We start from the raw sequence: 15,930 nt of genomic DNA on the forward strand, positions 1-15,930 counted from the left end.
GCACACGTCTCTCCTTTGGCAGACCAGTCATTCCTGGTAGATCAAAATAAACAAACGCTATGGAATCCCGCCATTCTTAGTCAGCTTAATTTCTGACTGATCAGAGCGAAAACCATCACTCACAAATTACTTGGGAAATCAGTTCTACCAGGTATCCTTCTAGCTTCATCCAGCAATTCACCAGACCACCATCCATCCTCCGGAGTGGAAGTCACAGCGATGATATCGCCAGCTTGGAAATCGAATTCTGCAGATGACTGAGCAGCGTAATCGTAAAGCGCTTTGACATCTATAGATGCAATACCATCAGCGTAAAACAACAGGTGACACATAAGCGAACTTACAGAACAACACAGGTAATCCAGTCGTGCTCCATTGACCAGTCGGCGCGGCGTTACTTGGTGGTTGATTGGGCTGAGGACTAGGACTCTGTCCTGCTCTACCTGCATATTGAGGTTGAGGTGATGGTCCTCTATTATATCCATATTGTTGCTGTTGCTGGGCGGGAGCAGGACTTGCTGATCTTGCATATTGGTTGACAGAAGGTGAAGATTGGTATCCCTGTGCACCATACGATTGAGATTGATACCCATTAGCCACGGGATATTGCGACTGAGGCGTAGGTGAGGGATGTTGGTTGTAAGCCGGTTGAGGGGGTTGCTGTGGCTGTTGTTGACCATATGCTTGGCCTGGATATTGCTGCTGTGATTGTTGTTGTTGAGATGGATAAGCGTTATAGGCTGGTTGAGGGGGTTGCTGCGATTGACTATACCCTGGTCCAGACGGTGAAGGACCACCGTATTGCGATGATTGATTCTGGCCGTATCCCGATGTAGGTCGATTACCAGCTACAGGAGGTTGACCGGTAGCAACAGGTGATTTTGGTGCACCATACATCGAACCTCTCTGATCTTGTGCTTGTGCGTTGAATCCTCCTTGTTGCCCATATGGCTGTTGTTGCTGTTGCTGAGGTGCACCATATTGACTGTTTCGTTGACCTGGATAGCTCGACATCTGCTGAGTAGGTGGACCTTGTCGCTGTTGCTGTTGTTGTTGCTGCTCAAATTGTCTCCTGTACGCTTCAGCCATTGTATCTTGCGCTACACCACCTTTCGCATCCAAGCTGATACCCAAATTCTGAGGACCAAGCGATCCCTGAGACATCATCGGACTAGGTGAGGGCGATCGGAAAGTGGGTGGCTGGGGGCTTGGACTTCTTCCTCCACCTGCACCGATGCCCGCAAATGCTTCTCTACCTGGTGAGACAGGTGGAGGTTGCTGTTGTTGTTGCTCGACGAAAGATCCAGCTCGGGAATGCGAAGAGATCACTGAGCCTGCTCTAGATCTCGATCTTTCCTGCCTCTCTCCGGGGAAAGCTTGGTGGTATTGCGACAAGACTTCATCAGCGATATGGGTAGCAGGCTGAATAGGCGGTTGCATCATCGCAGGTGATGGGGCTCTAGGGGCGACAGAAGGAGATGAAGGTCGAGAAGTAGGATGAGCTCCAACGATGTCATCAGCAAAGTTCGAATAGTTGACAGATTGTCTTTTCGGATCAGGGCCTCGTGAGGATTGTTGACGGAACTCTTCCATTGATTTGGCTAGTGCTGCTGCTGTATGACCAGGTTGAGGCGGCGACAGAGTCATATCGACTGATCCGCGAGATTGAGCAGGAGACATATGTTGTTGGTACGACATCCTGTTAGGCCCAGGTGAGTTGGGCGATTTGATCCCATGTCCATATTGACTCCCTCTCGTTGATCCTGAAGCAGAAACGACGGACTCTGGCCGGCGATGAGAGGTGTTCCTTCTGACACTGCCTGGAGGTGGAGGCTCGCGTCTGAGATCCGCCAGAGCTTTGGCCATCGGATCTTCTTCGTTATTGACATTACGAGGCGCAGGACTGTGGTTGCTCTGTCTGGATGGGATGCGTGGCTCAGGCATGGACATGGTTGGTGGCGTAGGTGGAGGAGGCATAGATGAGAATTTGGATGTTTCCTCCTGAGGTGGTGGGGAGGTAGCACTTGCTAGACCAGGGAGAGCGATTCCACCAAATGGTGTTTTCTTTTGGGTGTCAGGTGCGGGTGCGGATCGAGCAGATGAGGGCGGTGCGTCATTGAGAGTTGTACGTTGAAGACTATCCGTGACACCATTGATGTCTTTGACGTCGTGGCCATTAGCTTGGGGAATCTCTGGTTCGAGCTCTTGAGGCTGCTCAGGTTCAGGTTCAAGTTGGGCGGAAGCCTGTTGGGAAGCCATGGAGGGTTGCATCGGTGGCCTAGCTGATATGCGCTGGAAGTGAGAAACGTGAAAGGTCGGTTGGGTAGGGTAAGATTCGCCTGCGTTGTAGTTGATGAATCGAGGTGGGTCTGTAAGGGGGTCAGCTATCGGTCGGAGATCGAGGAAGGAGATACTTACCAGGAATCATATCGCCTGTTCCCCATCCTTTTACGAAGTTGAGCATGTCATTCTGAGGTTCGAATTGTTCGAGCTTCTCTCGAATACGCTCGCATGACTACGGGATGAGAAGTATGAGCTGAGTGCGCTCGGTAGGAATAGAGGGATAAATGCTCACGCTATCATCCTCTACACAAACTTGAGACACTGCATTGGCGTAGACCCAGACAAGATCTTTCGTGACGGCTAAACGATCTTCCTCTATATCTTGGACGTGCTACAAGAGCGAGACGAGTCAGCTCACAGAAAACAGTAGAATATTTGTCGACTGAGCTCACATCACAGAAACCCTTCCATTCGCTCTCCCATCTTGCCTGGGTCTGCTCCAAAATTCTGACAAATTGCCTGAAATCCTGTTCGTTCGCACCGATTGTCTGTCTGACTCTGTCTAATTTGGTGTGAAGTTTTTCAAGTTCCTTGCCTTGGGTGAGAGAGGACTGAGCGGTGTAGGAGTTGAGCTTGAGGCAATCCTGCTCGTACCTCTCGCGGGCCTAGAGGTGTAGTATAAGGCAGTGAGCTGATCATCTCTGACGGAGATTTGTATAGATGTACGTTGGAAGGGGTCAATGAGGGAAGTCAACGAGAGCTGATCACTCACCTTCTGCACATGCTGTTCCTGCAACCCTTTGGTCTTATGAGCCTTCTCAATACTAGCTTGTAATCCTTTTTTCAGGTTACTCAACCGTGATAACAACTCCGCTGTGGGCTGTTCGACCGTCTGTCGAATTTCGTTACCCAACGAAGCGTGATAAGCACCTTGAGAAGCGGTTTCGGTGAGTAGGTGCTGCAGCGAATCTGCCAGATCACCTATTTCGTCTTTGCCTAGAGTGTATCTGGATAGTTTGTGTAGTCGTTTCGCATAGTCTTCTTCGATTGATGCTCTGTGGGGATGAGTGGGGTGTCAGCGGTGTTGTGAGAGTGTATGGTACGAGGTATCATATCACGGGGAGTAATGTATGGAGTGGAAGACGGTAGATGTGGGAAGAGGGATGGGATGGGATATATGGGGTACTCGATGAATTCTATCATAAATCATATACCATACGTAATATGATATACAATATGATTATATGATATGATATATTGTCATATATCATATATCATATATCATATATCATATCATATATTCCCCCATCCCACCCCAAGCTACCAGTGTAAACACCGCCCCCATCCCACCCCGAACTGCCGTAGCAAGAGTAAACCCCTTCACTACCAGTATAAACACCGCCCCCATCCCAACCCAGACTGCCGTAGCAAGAGTAAACCCCTTCACTGCCGTGAAGGTGTCACTCACCTCTCCCTCCAAAACCCCCTCAGCTCCTCCACCGTCCTCCCCGCCCCCCTCAACCTAGCCATAATCACCTCATACCCTCTATCCCCCTGTCCCCAAAAACTATTACAATAATCCATCTTTGGATCATTCAATTCTTCTTCATTAATACCATTGTTTGTGTTACTCCCCGTACCATGATATAACCGTGACAAGGAAGTACTCGATTCGGATCGTTTTGGCTCGGGGGGAGGTGGTTGGGCCATTGTGGTTCGTTATCTTTCTCTTTATTCGTCAACAGTGATATCAATCGTTGGGCCGTTGATCGTAAAGAGTAAGATGAGTTCACTCTCTGTCTTCGTTATGATCAATCGTTGCTTGCTGTGTGAAGTTTGAGTTGTGTTGTGATGGTGGCAATGTGATATGGGATATGAGGTATGAGGTATGTGATGATTGTGGATGTTTGTTGATTTCAGTTTTAGAGTGACACTCTGCAGTGACGCGTTACTTGACACTCACTCATGTGCACAGCCCAAAGGATAAAATGAAAATAAAATGGCAATCTTACATGACACACCCATTTAACGGACATCGGAGTAACCCTTCCGACGGAGTGATCGGCTAGATGAAATGAAATGAATCACTCGAGATTTTCAAGTTGAGAGACTCTCGTTCATGGTGGGGAAACAGAACCAATCAATGTTGATGAGGTGACGGAGACATTGCTCAGTAACATCCCTCCATGATCTACTTGTTCGATAACCTCATCACCTTTCCATCCCCGCCTCTCAGTCTTCCTCCCAGCCTACCTCCTCTTCTCCGATTCTTGTCGTTTCCTTCACCTCACCGGGGTTGGCACAATCATGCCCCTCCTTTTCCCCAATTTCCGGATACACCAGGTCTTCGGAGGTAAGCTCGACCATACATGATAAGGCTTCTGAGTGCTGACGTGCTTCATATTAACAGCAAATACAGATGTCGGCAAGACACTCTTGACTACAGCTCTAGTAAGAGCCACAGCATCAAAGTACGCTGCATCGGCAAAAGGGAAAGAGAAAAGTGTATTCTACTTGAAACCCGTATCGACAGGACCGGATGAAGAGTCAGATGTCAGGTCAGCTCAAAGTCCTCTCTCCAAGTGACGAGCCATAGCTGATGCCAACTGGATGATAGCTATCTACAACGACATACAAAACCTTACGCTCATTTGATCGATACCCACAATCTGTACCAGTACAGAGAACCTATGTCCCCTCATCTGGCAGCTAAACTGGCACCGGACTTGGTGAGTATGACAATACTTCCCTTCTGCTGATATAATGTCTCCCAGTTTCCACTAGTATATCAGCTGAATTATCTGTAAATGCGTAGCCATTTCCCAAAACCAACGATGAGCTAGTCCGAGGAATCGAGAATTACGCTACCTCATGTGCGAAGCAGTTGAATGGAAGGCAAGGAGCCTTGTTCGTAGAAACAGCAGGAGGTGAGCCGACACATTCTTCAATTAGGTGGTAGCCTGGAGCTCATTACTAATCTTGCCTCATTTATAGGTGTCCATTCCCCGGCCTTGCATCCCCCACATACCCAATCAACATTCCTTCGTTCCCTCCGACTTCCCTCTATCCTCATCGCTTCACCTCGCCTAGGCGGAATCTCAACCACCTTATCCTCTTACGAATCTCTAATAATGAGAGGATATTCGATATCAGCTGTACTATGCCTGTACGACTCATATTACAGGAACGACGATTTCTTAGAAGGATATTTCAGGGATAGAGGAATAGGATATTGGACTGTGAAACCCCCTCCCGAGAAGTACGGAACGGTAGAAGAGGATGCAGCGAGGCTATCCCAGTGGTATGGCGACGTAGAGCAATCTGGTAGAGCGGTTGAAGGCGGAGGTGGGGTGAGAGAGGTTTCAGATTGGTTGGATCACCAACATGTCAATAGGATAAAGGAATTGGATAGTATGCCTGGTAGAACGCTTAAAAGCGTTTGGTGGCCTTTCACTCAACATGGTCTGGTGAGTGACCCTGGCGCCTTGAATTGATCACTAACATAGCTGATGGTATTCTCATCCTTCAGATAAACAAGAAGGAAGATGTTATGGTGGTCGATTCAGCGTTTGGAGATAACTTTGATTCGTACTATACCAAGCCATTGCCGACATCCCCCACAGGCTCCGAGTCGCAGGCCATACCGAAGGAAGAAGGTAATTTGTTGAATTCTTACTTTGACGGTTCAGCCAGTTGGTTCACGTATGTTATCACCCCTTCCCCTTGTGAGCCGAGCTGATATTGATATTTTCTAGTCAATCACACGGTCATGCAAACGAAGAATTGACTATAGCAGCTGCAACAGTTGCCGGACGATATGGTCACGTATTGTTCCCCTCGGGGACCCACGAACCTGCGTTGAAACTTGCCGAAAAGCTCAAATCGACCGTAGGAAAGGGTTGGGCCGAAAGGGTGTTTTACTCTGATAATGGAAGTACCGGTATTGAAGTGGCATTGAAAATGGCTTTGAGAGCTGCAGGAAGGAGGTACGGATATGATGGTGAGATGGGAGGTGATTATGGTGTGATCGGTCTAAGGGGAGGGTACCATGGTGATACTGTGAGTGACAACTCAGCTGGATTGAGAATACAGGATGCGTGATAGCTGATTTGAAGGAGTACAGATTGGTAGTATGGATGCGTCCGAGGCGTCAACGTACAATAAAGCGGTCGATTGGTGAGCCATACTGGCAGCCTTGTTAGGATTTCAGCTCACCTTACGTGTAGGTACAAAGGTCGTGGTCATTGGTTCTCACCACCGATGGTTCAGTATATCGATGGGCGACCCAGCGTACTCACGACAGGACCGGACGAATGGTCACTTCTACCTGAAGCTTTGAGCTCCGAGGGCAAAACCACAAGCGAAGGGTGGTCTTTGGGATTCTCAGATATACAATCGATATATTCCGTTGAATCTCGACTAGACTCACCTCTAGCAGACTATTACAGAGAACATATTCGAAAGAATCTCGAAAAAGCTGTTAAAGTTGATGGAAAGAAGTTTGGAGCGATGATTATGGAGCCAACATGTCTCGGAGCAGGAGGAATGATTTTTGTTGATCCGCTATTCCAAACTTGTTTAGTCGAGGTCGTAAGAGCCAGTTCGGATTTGTTTGGCGGTAAATCGTGGAAGGGTAAGAAATTTACCGAGGATCTCAAGGAGGTCAGAGGAGGTTGGAGGGAGAAGAGGAAATGGAGAGGTGTGCCTATCATCTACGATGAAGGTAAGTTTCATTTTCATCAACAGCGATGTCACCAATACTGATTGTTTCGAGTAGTATTCTCGGGTTTACATCGATTCGGATACCTCTCGGCATCTTCGATACTCAAAGAAACGCCTGATATATCAGTATATGCGAAGATCCTCACTGGGGGGTTATTACCCCTCTCAGCCACTCTAGCTTCCACATCGATATTCAATACTTTCCTATCGGATCGAAAAGTAGATGCGTTGTTACATGGACACTCCTATACCGCGAATCCTATCGGATGTTCAGTGGCCCTGAAAGCGATTGAGATATTAGAGAGACAGAATTGGGAGGTAGAAAAGAAGATATGGAATGTCAATTTGAAAGATGAATCGAAAAGATGGAGTTTCTGGAGCGAGGGATTCGTATCGACCTTGAGTGAAGCGAAGGTTGTCAAGGGGGCGATGGCTATGGGGACGGTTATGGCACTTGAATTAGATGCTGGAGAAGGAGGTGAGTAGACTACATAATAACTCAAAGAATCTTTCAAGGCTAGATAGTGACATCATATCAGGCTACTCATCCCATGCTGCTCTTGATTTCCTCACTGCTCTCAGACAGAAGATCATCACTTCTCCTGAAGGTCAATTCGCACCGTTCCAGATCCACTCGCGACCACTTGGGAACGTAGTGTACATCATGACTAGTAGTTTCACGAAACCTGAGGTTGTAAGAGCGATGGAAAGGACTATATGGGGGGAATTGGCGAAAATATAGCATTGGGAAAGGGGCGGATTGGGGAAGTGGGATGGTATAGAAGGGGAATAAGGGCATGAGGGCAAATCGTGAGAAGAGGGAAGGAAATGGGTGATCGGGATGTGTTAGATTGAATCACTCATAAGTTTTATAGAGAGGCTGAAGCGGAGGACGGACAAGTTCAATCAATACATCTCAAAACGTAGTATAATCTACCCACAGATCAATATGTAGGATTACACCTAAACGGGTATGGGATATATTTGATAGTAGCAGTAGAGATATGCAACGCATCCATCTTGGTTTCACTGGTCGCAGAAGTATACAGTATTCTATAACATATTTCTCTATCGAGGCATTACAAAGTCCATCCATATTTTACAAAATTCGCATCCTAGGGCATGAGCCGATAACGGAGAACGGCACTGTTACACGTCCCTTGCTCGACATTTTCAATTGTCATCACACAGTGCGATGTATGCACATCGACCAGTAAGCATAAATGAGAAACCTGAGAAGACATGGATAACTTAAAGTGCTCTATGTGTTCTGATACAAAGCATATATTTGTTGACTCATGGATATTACTCTGAATATCTCTGTTCGTATAACGGCTAGTATGGCCGCTTGTCAAGTGTGCTCCCTGCGAAGGGTGTCCCACAGATCGCGGCAGATCAGAGTTCGATTCTCTGACAGAGAGTTTCTTTTTTGAGTTCCTTGCGTTTCTGGCCTTCTAAGAAGCGTTTTCTTCGCTTCCTTGCATTTCACCAATCCCACAAACACCTCCAGAATAAGTTGTGTTGACTGGTACAGTGAAGTGGCATTTTATCCGAAAATTCTTAGCTCAAAGGAGGGGTTAGTAACTCGCGCGACACCATGTAAAGGTGAATGTGGCACATCATTTCTTCGACGTCTTTCATTCATTTCTGAACCCTTCCGAGGGATTTCGAGTCGCTTTTCAAGCTGGAAAAGTGCTTGATGTTATGAAAAAGAAAAGGAACACAAAAAGAAGCTCCCTGTCAGAGAATCGAACTCTGATCTACCGCGTTACTTGAAAGTGACAAGCGGTCATACTAGCCGTTATACGAACAAGGATTCGTGTGGTTTGAACTATTCGGCAAACAATATATACATAAATCTGTAAAGTGGTGGATGTTTCTAACCACCTTTTGCCACGCAAACTATCGGTAGAATGAGCTGATTGACATGTGTGTCTTCTGAATCTAGTTTGCGGGCAATTGACAGAGGAGTTTAGAAAACGGTGTGAAAGATCGAAGGTCATCAAGATGTATTGCATTGACTTTCATTGGTTGCAGATGGTGTAATTCCGAAAACACCCGAGATTTGATCTCGCGTGCCTATCTGTTAGATGGTATGTCGTATGAGTTGATCTCAACCCGATTCGCTGGATCTGCCAACCTGACCTCGCTCTGAGAATCACATCAAACATCCCCTTAGATACGCATTCACTCCTGTTGAATCCCATCATCCTACTCTGCTACTACCTCATCAGATCCCATTGCATCCAAAAGAATCCTACCTACTGTATCCACTAGTTCACATCGCATACACCACGCATAATGTCTTTGATCCGACCTACAGCTTCGTCCTCGACTTTTAGGGCATTGGGATTGGGATTAGGTGGAAGGGGATTACATACTTGTGGGTATTGCCTATGCAAGAGTGGGGTCGTAGATATAAGGCTGCGAGAGATAGTCAGACAAATAGAAAGATTGAAGTGATGGGTGAATTTTGGGCTGTGTAGAGGGAAGTCTTGACCAATGAAGTTATGACGAATAGATGATTGGAACAGAAAGTAATATCGAGAATGACCGCTGATATTTCCATAATTACGATTTGCAGCCCGAGCCCTTGCCATTCGAGCTAGTTCACCACGAAGGGACGCTACCGTCGCGGCTGATGAGACTGGTGGATTCAAGTATATTCCAGGAGGACGTGAGTACTATGCGTGTGTAGCTGTGTATCGGAACAGTATGAAGGAATCCGGTCTGTTACGTGCAGGAGAAAAACAGTAACAAAATGATAGAGACGTAGACGATCCTCTGCTGCAAATCACAGCGACACTGCACCCCTTCCGAATACATAGACTGACCATCTCTACTTGTGAAACTAGCCATCCTCAAGGGAACAGTTAACGACGCAACCCCTCAAATCGAAGCATCCCGATCACACGGATCATACCACTGGGCATTCGAGAGAGTCCTCTCAGCAGCTTTGGTACCTGTCACAGTCGGTGCAGCCGTATCTACCGGATCAGCCTACGTAAGTGTCACTCGTACATATATCATCACGACACTGAAGAACTGAAGATTGATTTCTCTTCTTTGCGATCGAATAGCCCATATTAGATGGTATTCTCGCTGTTTCACTTATCGTCCACTCACATATAGGATTCGATTCATGTCGAGTAGATTATCTTCACCCACGTAAATTCCCAGTGATCGGTCCTATAGTTTCATGGGTTTTGAAGATCGCTACCGGTTTGAGTGTTTGGGGTGTATATGAATTTAACACGAATGATGTCGGTGAGTGATCAAAACTTATTTATCGGTATGGAAGGTGAGAAGAGAGGAAACGAGTCATAGTCAGGAAAGGTGATAGAATCGAGAGAGAAATGATAAAAGGAAATAGGATAATGGTATTATACCAGATACTATGGAGATTGTCCCAAGGCCAAATTGGCTGACTTTGTTTTCCCTTTACTCAGGTCTCACCGAACTCGTCAGAAGACTCTGGACAGCTTAGACCTTCTGCCGCGTAATATGGATGGATGATAATGTGTGTATGGGTCTAGAGAGGTATTAGCATAAAGAATGAGAGATGCGTGTCGGTACTCAGGGAGATTTACTTCGTCATCAATCTCCGTAAGGAGGCTAGAGGTAATCCTCATTTGAGTTTTCCTGACCCATCTATGTTCATTCTCTCTTGTATCTCTTTTTCATCTTTTTATGTCTTTTGGATGCAATGTGATTCTCTCATGATCATGGCCATGATCTTCTTCACTTAGATCTTTTTACATATGTGTTCAATCAATCTTCTCCCGAGACGTATGATGGTAACAACTGAATGATAGGTGTGTATAGTATACAATGGGTAAAAGCGGAAAGACAACACTGATAGATGGAATGGATAAGTATAAACGTTGAACTAGGGATCTCGTAGGAAGGAAAACAAGAGTTAATCATTCATCCGATACGTGATCGTTTCGTCGTCCAATCATCTCCACCTATTCCAGTGGATAATTCACCTAAAGCCGTTCTGGGTCCTTGCCTATTGTATCCCGTCTGACCCTGACCATAATTCGGAGGTTTGGTTGGAGATGCGCTGCGAATTACAATCATCAAAAAATATTCCATAGATAGAACATCTGGAAAAGGCAACTTGCCTCCGTCTATCGCCAACTTCTTCATTCCCGTTCCTCTTGACCCCCCTCGCACTGGCGAAACCACCAAGCGTCACGTTTTCTCCATCATCACTCACACCATCCCCATTCATTCTGAAATCCTCTCGCTCGTTTCTCAGCTTGGTGATCGCTCGTGCAGCTACATCATTGATCCCACCTGAAGGTATCTTAGGTGATTCGGCTCTAATAGGTGGTGATGACGAGGTGTGCATCGCGGAGGCCATTGCGAGTCGACGAGCTGATGCAGCCGCCGCGTTGGAATTTGTGTTCTGTCAAACATCCATCATCAGTTTGACTGAATTTATGAATGAGTAGTGACTAAGCTCACGTTGGCTACTCCGTTACCACCCTGTGCCGCAAAGCCTCCTACAGGTCTAGGTTTCACATTCGATGCCTCGGGAAGTGTCTTTCCACTTTCACCTGATCCTGATGCAGCGGAGTTACCACTGCTTGGTTTCGAGCCTACCTGCCCAGGTTGGTTATACGATACTGACGAGTTCTCTTGAGGAGACTGTTGAAGTGCATCAGGTCGGTGACGATGCTGATAAGTCGGTCGATCAGGTGACCTCGATGGTCCAGCTTGAGCATTTTGTCGCATCGAAGAACTGTTGATTCTCCTGCGAAGACATGATGTCAAATATCAGCTACAATCTTTTGTTGGCATGATAGAGGGAGCTGACTGACAAGTTTTCGTTCTGATCAGGTACATTGGAGTTCTCGATCTGATTTAGAAACGAATCATCCAAAAATTCAGCATCGAAATGCTCATCCATGAACACATCTCCTTCATGGTCGTTGATCGACTTCAGAGGCGTTCCAGGGGCGATTATGGGTGGCTCTCCTCTTGCTTGCGGACGGATAGGTTGAGGCTGTTGAATAGGTACGGCTGGTTTGGCTTGCTGAGGAGCGGTGGATGGTCCTGGTGCACCGGCTGGCATGAACTCGGGTCGTCGTTCCAAATCATTTTGGTTGAATTTGGCCTATCGATATGTCAATGATGATATGGACTACACGCAGACAGTTACTTCACTTACTGGAGGTACTTTGATCTTGACCACTTCTTTGGTATATTCCTTGTCATATAGACAATTTCCAAGAACGTTACCGAACGTTCGTAATGCTCTTTTGGTAGCATCTGTGACGGCTTCCTTTTGGGCCTGAACGCATCACTTAGTCAGCTGTTGCTCCCTAAGCTGAAAGCAATGGTGCAGATAAGCTGACTTTATCTAACGCTGCCGACTTCCCCCTTATGTTCTCTCCCTGTCCGCAGCCTACATCTTCATGGTAACATCCATCGAGCAGTGTGATCCTTATGATAGCGGTAACATTGACTGATACTCGCCCTCCCTCTTTCTCGTCAATCTAGACACAGTACAAGAAGCTTCAGCCGACCTCCGTCTCATCCAACCTAGACGAAACTCACATAATCCGTTTTCAGTGAGACTATCGAGGAAGACCATCCGTTGAATCCGAAAACTTCATTGGCGAGATTGATGACTGTGCGACATAATCAGCTGTCCGATTATAGATCCTTACAGAGGGGTGACCTTACCTTTCCACCCTTCTATATAGCTATTTGCAAGGTATATCGTCAGCTCAGCACGACACTTACTCGCCAGTCAGCTCACCTCAATTTCGGTCCTCCCCCTGGACCAGGTCTTTGCGTGACATATTCTGGACCTAGTTTCCTCGCAAGTCTAGCTTGAAGCATCTGTATCCTCTCCTCAGACCAGGAAGAAGTTCCCTGAGTTGATGGTCCAGCCGTGAATGATTGTTGCCCATGGTGTGACATCCAACTTTCGTTCGGATCCATATTGACGGTCCTTGCTGGTGGTCTAGCTAAGGGTGTGCTACTTCGTGGGATAGCTAGATGTGCGGGTCGACTGAATGAGGTTGATATATCCCCTATGAACGGTTTGCGGTCTTCGTATGACTCTATGAGACGAGCGGAGAGACTCATTGGGTGGCGAGTGGGTCACGAGTAGGAGTGAGGACGGAAGTCGGAGAGGATGGGTCGAGAAGTCGCGAGATCTGCAGGGGTAGCCTTCGTCTGTCTATCTTGTCAGATCGAGTACGCTCATGGATGATTGCCAGAGAGTTGTGATCATAAGATTTTGATGGACAGCAAGGTGTAGACAGACAAGATGGAATGATGGATGTTGATGGATGAACGATGCTGATCGAGTGGTTGACTGTGTTCATCGTAATGTTCAGTAAGTTACTTCTGAAAAAGACAAACACGTCACTCCCATTACGTAACCCACCCGACATGACCTTTTTCTCGAATCTGACGCGTCCATCTACTCGTGAAAGCTGGATCGAATCCCATCTACCACTCACTGCAGTTACTTCTCTAATCCTAGTCCTTGCAAGATACCCAGGATAGACTCCCTCTTAGCTGATCATCATGGCCGAACCGCTACCCGAGTCAGCTGGAGGAAGACCGATGAGACCCCATCCATCTTATTCGACTCTACAGGAACTAACGAAGCCGTTCATACTGGATTCAAATCACCGGTCGTATAAACATCAATATGCCAATATATATTTTGTACGCCTAGTAGAGCTGAGGCCGGTAGTGGAAGAAAAAGCCAATGAGAGGTGGAAGAGCGTGAGAGGTGAGCTTGGTTTCTCAAGTTTACCACGATTCAGCTCATGTCTTATATCTGCTCAACAGGGAAACCACCGTTACTACCTCGTATATTGAATTTGACTCGATCTCAGTTATGTTACATCGTTGGAACGGTGTATCTGGACATGCCGCTGAAACCCAACGTACTGGAAGATATGGCTAGAGATGTAAGCTTGCGCTCTTCTGGTGAATGTATTAGCTTACTCTGTTGACACTTCTTAGCAATGGCTGGCACCTCCTGCTCCGCGAACCAAATTCTTCTCGGCGCAAGATGCCGTACATCTCGAAGATGAGTCTGGGCGAGTTAGGTTGGTAGGAGAAAAGATAAGGAGAGAAAGGGATAGACAGGGTGGCGGTTTGGTGACCGGTTAGTGGTGGATTCTTAACTTTGGATGTGCGAAGCATAGCTAATCAATTGTGGGCGATAGGTGTAATCATGGCTGCTCTTGGAATGGAAACCTCTTCGGGTGATTTCGAAGTGATAGATCTCTGTTTCGCTGGTCTCCCAGACAAATTAGATGTACAAGCTGGACCGTCATCGAAAGCCAACGGAAAGGGTAAAGAAAAGGCTACCGGTGATGAAGGTGTGGACATGACGGGTGAGCTTGTCCCTCATTTACTAACGCCTCTCGGTTGACAAATGTTTTTTCTTAGGTAACGGCGCCGATGTGGATGGATCAGATGAGAAGACCTGGGTAGCATTGGTATCAGGATTATCGGTGGGAGCACAAGAGGCTCCGGCGGACCTGAAATGTGAATTATTGGTGGAGTGGCTGATGGGTGAGGGAGGCGGAATATCTGTAAGCTGCATTTCAGGTGTTCCCATCCGCAACATCAGCTTACTTTCTCATGGGTCCCATGAACAGGACCAACTGGATGGAGGTCGTATAGCAAGACTCATATTAGCAGGAAATAGTCTGACCACTCCAGTGAGAGGGGAAGACGACAAGGAAATCGTGAGCCTGAATCTGACGGAGCCATGGCGCGGTATGCCAGCTGACATTTACGATGCTCAGAAACGATTCAATAATTCCAACAAACCTCTATTTCCTAATCATCCAACCAAGACCTTATCTACATTACTAGAAGACCTCCTCTCATCGTCTTTACCTATCAATATAATACCGGGACCATCCGATCCAGCAGGCGCGACGTTACCTCAACAAGCTCTGCCTAAAGTGATGTTCGGTACCAAGGACAAGACGGTGGGATTGGAAAGCGGTACTAATCCAAGCTGGTTAGAAATCGGTGGAAGGAGGTTAGTTCCTCGTTTTTACTCACAAACCGGGACTGACGGTCGTGCTCATCTTGATTGTTCAGTTTCTTGAATACCGGTGGACAAACATTAGATGATATTTCCAAATATCTCCCTTCCGATTCGAGATTAGCAATGGCTAGAAGGACATTAGAATGGAGACATATCGCTCCCACTGCTCCTGATACTTTATGTGAGCTAAAATGCAATCTTCAGCAGGATGGTCTAGCTGACATACGGTGATGTTATAGGGATATATCCATTCCCAGATGCAGATCCGTTCATCATCAAACATCGTCCGGACGTGTATGTTATTGGTAATCAGCCTGAGTTTGAGACTGCTTTGGTGGGAGGTGAGTGAGGAATCGATTTCACATCATACATCTATACTATTATAACACAATCTCTTGTCATAAACGCGCTAACGTCCGATATTCGATTTCATAGACTCAGATACACCAACACGTATAATTCTTCTTCCCTCATTCGCTCAGACAGGTGTATTAGCATTGGTATGCCTAGAAACACTGGAATGTAAGACGATAAACTTTGAAGTGCCCACTTGGATAGGGGATGAGGTGAAGAATGAAGAGGATGTGAAGATGGAATAGCCAGATCCTATAGGCGAGTAGGCAAGTAGTTGCCGTATAATGGAATGTCATCCTTGCATCTCAGGTGTATTCCTAACAAACGAAGGAATAATCACTACTCACCCGGCTTACGCAGAGTTGACTAAATGTACTGACTATTTTGAGGTATATTCTCTTTATGAAGAATCATGGGTCTGATATTCTCTTTTTCACCCAAAGCAACGAGTTGATGGCAACGTCTTATGTTTGAAAGGAAGTACGATTTTTAAGAGAACGCAAAGACTTGTCGATTATGTCATTTCT

General features: G+C 46.6%; 5 protein-coding genes across 5 annotated transcripts; 3 read left to right on the plus strand and 2 right to left on the minus strand.

Annotated features, from left to right (window-relative positions):
- Positions 1–119: 119 nt before the first annotated feature.
- Positions 120–3,993, minus strand: I203_107935 (uncharacterized protein; the record flags this gene model as incomplete). The annotated part of the gene is made up of 7 exons (XM_065518289.1): positions 120–289; positions 345–2,369; positions 2,419–2,515; positions 2,576–2,674; positions 2,736–2,948; positions 3,056–3,338; positions 3,752–3,993. 7 exons carry the CDS (start codon positions 3,991–3,993, stop codon positions 120–122), a joined length of 3,129 nt encoding a protein of 1,042 aa, XP_065372654.1.
- Positions 3,994–4,590: 597 nt separating this feature from the next.
- Positions 4,591–7,747, plus strand: I203_107936 (dethiobiotin synthase; the record flags this gene model as incomplete). Its single annotated transcript, XM_065518290.1, has 11 exons — positions 4,591–4,636; positions 4,694–4,841; positions 4,901–5,012; positions 5,099–5,210; positions 5,278–5,750; positions 5,813–5,985; positions 6,039–6,342; positions 6,407–6,459; positions 6,510–7,006; positions 7,061–7,483; positions 7,545–7,747. The coding sequence occupies 11 exons, from the start codon at positions 4,591–4,593 to the stop codon at positions 7,745–7,747; spliced, it is 2,544 nt and encodes an 847-aa protein (XP_065372655.1).
- Positions 7,748–9,306: 1,559 nt separating this feature from the next.
- Positions 9,307–10,492, plus strand: I203_107937 (uncharacterized protein; the record flags this gene model as incomplete). Its single annotated transcript, XM_019148118.2, has 5 exons — positions 9,307–9,388; positions 9,590–9,682; positions 9,861–10,009; positions 10,086–10,272; positions 10,455–10,492. 5 exons carry the CDS (start codon positions 9,307–9,309, stop codon positions 10,490–10,492), a joined length of 549 nt encoding a protein of 182 aa, XP_019002351.2.
- Positions 10,493–10,932: 440 nt separating this feature from the next.
- Positions 10,933–13,110, minus strand: I203_107938 (uncharacterized protein; the record flags this gene model as incomplete). The annotated part of the gene is made up of 9 exons (XM_065518291.1): positions 10,933–11,071; positions 11,133–11,419; positions 11,479–11,767; positions 11,835–12,130; positions 12,185–12,307; positions 12,372–12,512; positions 12,574–12,647; positions 12,703–12,722; positions 12,779–13,110. 9 exons carry the CDS (start codon positions 13,108–13,110, stop codon positions 10,933–10,935), a joined length of 1,701 nt encoding a protein of 566 aa, XP_065372656.1.
- A 447-nt stretch (positions 13,111–13,557) lies between these two features.
- On the plus strand, positions 13,558–15,648 carry I203_107939 (uncharacterized protein; the record flags this gene model as incomplete). The annotated part of the gene is made up of 10 exons (XM_065518292.1): positions 13,558–13,768; positions 13,828–13,949; positions 14,005–14,149; positions 14,211–14,381; positions 14,437–14,582; positions 14,649–14,738; positions 14,799–15,040; positions 15,103–15,230; positions 15,289–15,390; positions 15,485–15,648. 10 exons carry the CDS (start codon positions 13,558–13,560, stop codon positions 15,646–15,648), a joined length of 1,521 nt encoding a protein of 506 aa, XP_065372657.1.
- Positions 15,649–15,930: the final 282 nt, after the last annotated feature.

This window comes from Kwoniella mangroviensis, chromosome 3, assembly GCF_000507465.2.
Source record: "Kwoniella mangroviensis CBS 8507 chromosome 3, whole genome shotgun sequence".
NCBI lineage: Eukaryota > Fungi > Basidiomycota > Tremellomycetes > Tremellales > Cryptococcaceae > Kwoniella > Kwoniella mangrovensis.